We start from the raw sequence: 9,135 nt of genomic DNA, 5'->3' as shown, positions 1-9,135 counted from the left end.
AAGGAGGTACGGTTCCATTTGCATGTGCTTCGATATGATAGCCTTGTAGCCATGTGCCTGGCAACGAGGAAACACATCCGGAAATGCAAACTAGGCTTTAATTTGAAACTGAAAAACTGACGAATAGTCGTTAATGTGCGATAACGATTGTGTCTTTTCAGTTCTCTATTTTGTGACTTTGAGCTATAAATGGCAATTTGCTTCAGTTATTGCAGCATTTCAAAGATATTGACGGCCGGTGCAAATACGCACGCTGTTGCCTCGTTGCTCTTTTCTCTGTGATGAGCATTAGATCTACGTACTTAAAATTAATCAACGTGCAACAATATTCCTTCCGCAAATTTTGGATGCTCGAATTGCAAACCCGAATAAAAGTATGGTAGCATGTGTGAAGTAACATTTTGCGAGGCCTGAAGTATTTCCTTTCATCAATGAGTTGCTTTAATTAGTGCTTGAAAGTCAAGTATTAAAAAATGATAATCAAGATGCACAAAAGAAATCACCTTTAAATTCCGCGAATGCCTCAGTTGGTATAGAATACTTCATGCCCTGGTGAATTCTTCGGCTCAATTATTCTGCTTGGCGGTTATCTGTGAATTCTGAGCTCGACCGTATTATTGTCGTTTGTGCCTTTGGCGCCCTGTAAACATAGCAAGTTTTGTCGAGCACGCAAATTTTTGACAAACAGCCCATGCTGAGCGAGTCGATGAAATAATCACAAGTTGTGAATACCTGTTTCCTATAGCAAAATCAGTTGCATAAGTTTGCCCTTGGTTACAGCCCTTCACAAAAAAATTAGCACAGCATTCAGAAATGAACTTTTAAAACAAAATTGGCTTTTTTGCTAGCATCGTATGATGAATAAGCAAGACGCTGAAATACAGGATCATTTGATTGGTTGAAAAGGGTTTATTTGCTGCGTGTTGGCCACTCTTTGTTGCAATGCAAGAGGACATTTGGGACGATGCATTGCTATCGGAGATTGAGGCACTCGAGACTCGTTATGTAAAATCTTGCAGCCGTCTAAATGATACGACAAACATTCCTCAATCAGCCTTTTGCTATAATAAGAATATGTGGAGCTGCAAGTCATGTACGCTGCAAAACAACGCGGCGAGAACTACATGTCAAGTATGCCAGGCACCACGAGTATTCATGTTGCACGAGGATCAAGACACTACCTCAGCCAAGAAGATTATACAGACTCGAATTACTTTCGACAAATCCACGACTTCACCGCCACAGCAACAATCCATAAAGAATGATGGTGTATGCTCAAAGCCTACATCATTCACCTTGACACAAAGAGATCAATTAGCAAAATCCGCTACAGCAAATACAACGCATTTTTCGTTAAAGTCGCCAATAAAGTCTTTTTATTCAAAACGAGCAAAAGAAGAGGTCAAGCCAGACAATTCGCTTTTGCAAACAACGCGGCGTGCAACAGGAGAAGACGCAGTGGCCAAAACAAGATATCTCGACATTTCTATACGCTCAAAAGGCGTGCCCGGGATTGATATTGATGCCGCACAGCATTTCGTGTACCCGACAAATTACTCTATTCGAGACTATCAATTGGCCATTGCAGAAAAAGCATTGTATCACAACACGCTCGTGTCATTGCCTACGGGCTTAGGTAAAACACTAGTGGCTGCAGTTGTCATGTACAATTTTTACCGCTGGTTTCCGACTGGAAAGGTAGTGTTTATGGCGCCGACAAAGCCACTTGTGGCTCAGCAAATAAAAGCGTGTCATGAAATCATGGGAATTCCGCTTTCCGATACTGCAGAATTGCAAGGAAACGTTCCTCCGACAATGCGTCGCGTGCTGTGGAACTCCAGACGCGTGTTCTTTTGCACCCCTCAAAGTTTGCAAAATGATCTTTGCCGAGGTATTTGCAAGGCAGAAACATTTGTGTGCATCATTGTTGACGAAGCTCATAGAGCTACGGGAAAGTACGCCTACTGCGCTGTAGTGCACGAAATTGAAGCAAAAACGCAACAGTATCGCATTTTGGCACTTTCGGCCACACCTGGAGCGAAATTTGATGTGATTCAAGACGTTGTGACGAATTTACGCATCTCCCATATTGAAAGCCGATCAGCTGATGACGTGGATGTACGCAAATATACGCACGCACGGCAAGAAGAGGTAATTGTTTGTCGTCTCGGCGACCAAATTTTAAAAATCAAGGCGCAATTTCTCAAGCTCTTCACGCCGATCATTCAACGATTACTTCGCAATCAGATTATTCGAAATAGCGATCCAGATAAATTGACGAGCTGGTACGTGCTGCAAGCTCGAGAGAATTTTCGAAAGAGCTCGACGTACGCGTCAAAGCGAAGTGCAGAGAGTGACTTAGCGCTTCTCGTGAGTTTGCTACACGCCAAAAGTTTATTGACTGGTCATGGACTCAATAGCTTTCGTGATCAAATCTTGAATTGGGTGGAAGAACGAAAGAATGGCAAATTGTCGTGGTCCAAGAGAGAAATGCTACAGTCTTCGGCATTTCAAGTGCTTGAAACAAGTTTAGCATTAAGCGGTGATAGCTTATATAGTACTGTGAGCCATCCAAAGCTATTGAAACTTCGTGAAGTGCTGTTAGAGCACTTTCAGCGCCATGATGCAGGAGCTTCCAGCACACGAGCCATCGTTTTTACGCAGTTTCGTGCAAGCGTATCGGAAATTGTAGCGCTACTGCGTCCACTTGCACCTATTGTTAACGCGCAGCCTTTCATTGGACAGGGTGCGTCCGGCAAAGCAAAAGAAAACAAGGGGCAGTCTCAAAAAGTACAGCAAGAAATTGTGCGTAGGTTTCGAAAAGGCGACTTTAATGTCCTTGTAGCCACATGCATTGCCGAGGAAGGCCTGGATATTGGAGAAGTTGATCTTATTGTCTCTTTTGATGCACTTACGTCGCCTGTTCGGATGATTCAACGACTGGGTAGAACTGGACGAAAACGCGTTGGCAATGTAATTATCCTCGTGACCGAAGGAGACGAGCAAAAGAAGTTGATGCGTAGTACATCAGCGGCGAAGACTGTTAGTCGCGCGCTAACAACTTATAAAAGTAGATTTATCTTCGCAAAGTGTCCGCGTATGCTTCCAACCGGCATTTACCCGCAATTACGAGAGCTGGAGATGAAAATACCAACTTTCCATGCTTCTCAAGTTGGTGGGAAGATGTCGTCGACAATTCTTGACCCTAATACGTGGCAGCTCAGTGATGCTGAACGAGCTGTGGCGCTGTTGAAGTTTTTTCCGGCAAATTTCGCGAATAGCTGTAGAAATAAGCTGGTGCCAATTGTTGCTGATCGGGCACATCTACTACGGCGCCAATCGCGTACGTTGGTGCGAAACAATGATAGCACTCAAGTGAGTTATTCTGTTCGGTCGCTTATTTTGCTACGTCTAGTTCGCGACATTCACGGTGTCGACGAGAATTTGGAAGATGAATCTGATGATGATGACAGTATGAATGCTGATAAGGAAGAAGAAGCTGAGGTGGCGAGCTCGAACAATCGTGCAAATTCTGTGGAACATGGAAATGAGTGTCATGCAGCATTTTTAAGGTCTCGAACAACCAAGTTTCACAGCACTAGATTGAGTATAATCGACTCGAAACTGAAAGGTGAGATGACCTCTGCTTCGCAACAATGTAAAACGCCCGATGAGCCCGATTTTGCAAGCACATGGGACAACGTATACGATACAATTGGAGAATCGATCTCTTCCTTTGACACGCACTTTAGCCCGCAATATGCCGACTTGATAACCCGTAATATCTCTACTACTACTGAGGACGTTATAAATTGCAATGGTTGCTGTGAAAATACTGCTTCAATGACCCTTACAGGAGAAAAGCAGAAGATAGATGCTTGTAAAGCAACATCCTTGTTGGTTCCGACCAGCGAGGACGATATGACTGAGGCGAAAACAACTGCCTCTGGCAGCAAGTGGCCTGACTCTAATGTTTCTAGAGGCGCGAAAAAGCCAACTCGAGATTCGACGCTCTCCTTTAAAAATGTCAGTCATCACAATTTCTCAAACAGAGCTGAGACGGCTTCGCAAACCTGTCGAACGCGACAACTGGTATTTGATGAAAACGCTATTGATGCCAATCCACTGACTTTTACGCAAACAATGGAGCTTTTGCCAACAGAGCCAGCTAGAGAAGCTCAAGTACTACGTTCTAAAAAGCACGAAACGCCTCGAGCCACAAAGGAGAATTTTTCAGAGTTACCACCTGTGTCGTGTGCACAAAAAAGTGTTAGTGCTGCCAATGAAATGCCATATTATGAAGAACAGACCGAAAACGAATTACAATCCTTTGAATTACTTCCATCATTGTCGAATGGTCCTGTAATGGCATCTAATTTATTAAATGTCTCGCTACGTGCAGCTTCTCCTGATAAAAAGTTTGTGGGAGCTGGCATTCAAGAAGACAAAGCTCATGAACGAGTTGACGATGATTTAAGTTCTGTGGTTGCGAATGAAAGTAGTTTTCTTCAAGCAAGCAATATTAATTCCAAAACACGAGCAGACTCTGACGCTGAAGATATGCTAGCTATTAATCCAATGGAATTCACGCCCCCGTCAAAAAGGTATTTAGCCGAGTATATTCATGGTGCTACGCATACAAATCAGAAGGAAGTTGATTTCGAGCATAAGGACGATGGCTGCTGTGCTGTGTGTCTTGAGCGTGAATCATATGATGATGATCTAATACTCTTTTGCGATGGATGTAACGTGGGAGTTCATCAATTCTGCTATGGTATTCTCTCTGTACCCGATGCCGAGTGGTTCTGTGCCGTCTGCTCGGTGGCTCTAAAGACTGGCAACGATGTCGCTGCTAATCCACCACGATGTCAGCTCTGTCCACACCGCGGGGGTGCGTACAAGCGGACGGGATGCCACCACTGGGTTCACGTTCAATGCTATATATGGATTCCAGAGTTACAAGTCGAGCAGGGAGTGGATGATTCTCTTATGCTTTCTGAATTAACTCGACTTGATCCAGACCGCAAGAATCTCGATTGTTCAATATGCCATTCGCAGATTGGTAATGGAAAGATTCAATGCGCACACAAGCAATGTTTGACTGCCTTTCATGTCAGTTGTGCCGCATTCGCTGGCTATCGCATGGATCAAGTCGATGTTTCAGGCAGTGACGACAAGGAATGTTATACTTTATTTCTAGCTTACTGCTCATTACACCGCAAATCTTCTGCTCCAGTATGCGCTTCGGATTTGTCAACGTTACCTGAGAAAGCAACGGTTTCCCTATCCCATCCATCACTTTCAAAACCTGCAAATATTGCATCTCCTAGTCACTTATTAGCATCGCCTTCCTCTGCGGAGGTCGAAAAGAAACGTAAAAAGTTTCGGCGACTTAAACGCAAGTATGAGTACTCTCCCTCCCACTTGTGTTCACAGCCAGAAGCGTCAAGAACATTGCAAAAGCGTCTCAAGAGAAAGAAGAAGCAGCGAGAGACTTCACGAGCTTTAGCAGCTGCGTATATTGAAGAAACAGCTGAAGTGCAAGGGGGAGATGATGATGATGACGACGATGATAATGAGTATGGAGAAGACGATCAAGAGGCGGCGGACAATTCATTTATTAACGATTCGTCGCAGCTTCTGTATTCACAGTCGGTCAAATCTTATGAAGACGTTGGGGATCTCACGTCAAAGAAGAAATTGAAATCAAGTCCCAATATGCGGGCTATTTATGCGCAATCACTTTGTGCATCACAGACTTCTCCACTACCACTAGGTAGGCACTGGGGAGCACTTCGATCAAATGGAATTATCCGTGCTTGTCTTGATAAAATGCATACCAAAACGAAGACTACGACGACGCCAACAACTGCTGTAGCAGTTGTGGAGGAATTCCAAGCGGCTTGTGACCAACGGAATTGCTTGCCAGCTGATACGATTCAACTCGATTCGCCTACCATTTGTCCGTTGAATCAGACCAAGAGGTTGTTTAATGACACTTTGCATACCGAGATGGAAACAAATGGCATTGAAACTTTCAACACATTGGAGGAAAATCGGCAAGAAAACTTGAAACAAACAAAATCACAGACGTCACTAGTTTGCAACAACATTTTATTGTCGAAAGATGACCAGTTGGCAAATGCACGAGATGTGAGAGCAATTGATTCATTCCATTTGACGAAAGAGGGAATGGCTCATGACGGAGAAAGTGCTGCGTATTCTCATTATTCGAATGGAACGTTGACGTGTAAAAGGTCTCTTGTTCCTGCGAAACGGTCCGTGACGTCTACTGTCGATCTAACTTGTCATCACTCGCAAAGGTTATCCCAGTCAATGAAGTGGAACATTCTCGTAAGCTCGACCTTTGCCAGCTCCAAAATATATGCAATCCTTTTATCGTCCAAGAGCGCCGACTGTGGCGTAACAATTACAGATTCGCTCCATGTCGATGTTTTACTTAGTGTGCGCACCGCCGTTCTTTTCTTAACAAGCCAACAAGTACACGCGCTGAAGAATACACCTCCAAACCAAAATGAAAAAAGCGGCTTGTTGTTTAGATTGACTTTGGCCATGCACAAGAAAGTCATTGTAGCTGTTGTTCACACTGGTGAAAAATCCGAGATTCAGCGAATTCTACCGTTTCCAAACGTGACAATTATTGTGCAAGATTGCATCGATACTCTATGCTCGCAACTTCACCAAATTGCACACGAGGATCTCGTCGAAGGGTACGAATTTCCTTCTTTATGTCTTGGTCCCTTAAGTGATCAGGTTCCAAGAGCGCTAGACGAGAATTTCGCATCCCGACTCGAGTTCTTTCGCTCTATTCCAGCTTTGTCACTTGACAGTGCACTGAATTTAAGTTTTCGCTTTAAAAACTTTTCAGTAACACAAGTGCCAGTGCATAAATTTAACGAAATGCATTGGAGAAGGATGTTGCCATGGATCTCCGAGGCGTCAGCGGTGGAGATTCAGAAACATGTGCAAAATATACGACGTTGAGGTTGTAAAGTATGATAGTTTAGCTATCGTCGGCTGACTATTTAAAAGCGCAGAAAGCGACTAAAACGGTCATGCCCGGTTCACTGCGAGGTGGCATGTCTTAGCCACTTTTTGTGTGCAAATTAGAATTAGGTAATTACTGTAAAATACACACGCTCCAATAATGGGAGCAGCCACAAGCAACCCATTTATCGACACGAAATTTCTTAAAAGTATCGAAGCCGCTCGGAGTTGCCCAAAATGTATTCAATTATTGTGTATCGACTCCATATTCCACAATGGAGGACATTCTTCCGCAGAGCAAGAAGCAGCACCGTAAGCAGGAAAAGGCTCGATGGTTAGCGGAGCGCAAGTCTTTGCAAATACTGGAGGGCTTAGCATCTTCCAGGCGGAAGAGTAGAAATCACCGTCAACGAATTGTCCCGCCTTCCGCTGCTGTCCACTTTGAGCCGTGCATGTCGACTAATTGTGACAATCGAGTGGCTGGACACTCGTGCGTCGTGCGGAGAATTGAACCGTACGTCCATCGCTTTGCGCTCTTTGCAAAAGACCGGTGGACGGATCGTAGTTTGCGTGATCTCTTTGCCAGTGAGTTTTCCACCCTCTCGTCAGAATACTGCGCGCGAGCAGCTCAGCTGGGGCTCATTCGGGTGAATGGACAAGAGGCGAAGCTGGACACGATTCTGAAACGTGGAAGTTTCTTTGAGCACGTCGTGCATCGACATGAGCCTGCAATTCATTTCCCGATCAAGACTGCCATGGAGTTATCGACATTGGCGTCGCTATCCACGACGTGGATCCATTTGGAGACAGACGACTTGATGGTGGTAAATAAACCCTCGGGCGTTCCCGTGCATCCAACCGGCAGCTTTCAATTTAATTCGCTGACGCATATACTGCATCATGACAGACAAGGGATTGCCGCAGAGAAGGAAAGTTTAACACAAAAGCTCTATCCAGTGCATCGATTGGATCGATTGACGTCAGGACTGCTGATACTCGCCAAATCGGCGGAAAAGGCACGCAGTCTTACGGCTGAGCTAACAAATCCTTCTATCAACCAAGGAACTGGCATGCGTTTGGTGCAGAAATACTACGTAGCGCGAGTTCAAGGCGACTTTCCCGTCACGGCAATGGGTTCTGCAGGCATTGCTAAGTTCTGCTCAGCATTTGTAACGATTGATAGTTTACGTGAAGAATACTGGCGCGTGGAAGCCCCAATCGGTTTGATGTCACCACGCCAAGGACATAAAAGATGTGTGAGTGAGTCAGAAGACGCCAAGCCTTGTGTAACGCTAATGCGTCGTCGTGGAGACTCCGTGGGTGGCGAAAGTATCGTTGAATGCCTCCTTTTAACGGGTCGGACGCATCAACTTCGAGTGCATTTACAACACGTGGGCTTTTCAATCGTAAACGATCCGCTGTACGGAATTCCGAATGAAGACAAAGGGATGAGGCTTGCAATTAGGCAAGTACAGAATGTCCTCTTTGATGCTGTTCCAATTTCATATTACCAAAAATTTCATCATGAAGATGATAAACTTCGATGTACTCGAGTGTGCGAAGTCTGCATAGCTAAAATCCAAGGAATTTTCGAGGTTGAAAACAAGGATGTAATTATGTGGTTGCATTCCTATCGATATGAAACCCCCAGTTGGTCATTTGAAGTGCCGTTGCCGTCTTGGGCCACATTGCCAACAGCATTGCCCATCTGATTAACATTGTAAAATTGCAAAAGTACTTCTCTCTGCACGACGTGCAGAGGAAGGCTCTCAGTAGCTAAGAAATCTTAGCTTACGCAGAGTAAATTCTAAGGCTTTATTATAGAGAAAACGTAAAACTGTGATAATATATCAAGTTCCTACGTAACGATCTTTTATCTACCACTGACTTTATTATATTAATAACTATCTATGTATGGCCCGCACAATCTTGTCTTATAACGATTGGCGGATATGGTAATATTGGAACAAGTCAAAGTTAATAAAGATAATATTTGTACTTTTCCTCTCATAGACCAGGTTGTTAATTAATATATTATCTAAAAAAGTAGATATTATTTGGAAAATATTACTTTACATAGGAATTTTTGGAAAGCTTATCCATAAATCGATGTAGGCCATTACATCT

General features: G+C 44.1%; 2 protein-coding genes across 2 annotated transcripts; both read left to right on the top strand.

Annotated features, from left to right (window-relative positions):
* Positions 1-942: 942 nt before the first annotated feature.
* On the top strand, positions 943-7,005 carry CCR75_009100 (uncharacterized protein; the record flags this gene model as incomplete). Its single annotated transcript, XM_067967145.1, has 1 exon — positions 943-7,005. One exon carries the CDS (start codon positions 943-945, stop codon positions 7,003-7,005), a length of 6,063 nt encoding a protein of 2,020 aa, XP_067815914.1.
* A 278-nt stretch (positions 7,006-7,283) lies between these two features.
* On the top strand, positions 7,284-8,580 carry CCR75_009099 (uncharacterized protein; the record flags this gene model as incomplete). The annotated part of the gene is made up of 2 exons (XM_067967144.1): positions 7,284-8,477; positions 8,539-8,580. The coding sequence occupies 2 exons, from the start codon at positions 7,284-7,286 to the stop codon at positions 8,578-8,580; spliced, it is 1,236 nt and encodes a 411-aa protein (XP_067815699.1).
* Positions 8,581-9,135: the final 555 nt, after the last annotated feature.

The sequence above is a fragment of the Bremia lactucae genome, linkage group LG19 (assembly GCF_004359215.1).
Source record: "Bremia lactucae strain SF5 linkage group LG19, whole genome shotgun sequence".
NCBI classification, from domain to species: Eukaryota; Oomycota; class Peronosporomycetes; order Peronosporales; family Peronosporaceae; genus Bremia; species Bremia lactucae.
Note: the sequence above shows the minus strand (reverse complement) of the source record. Positions and strands in the feature narration are given on the sequence as shown.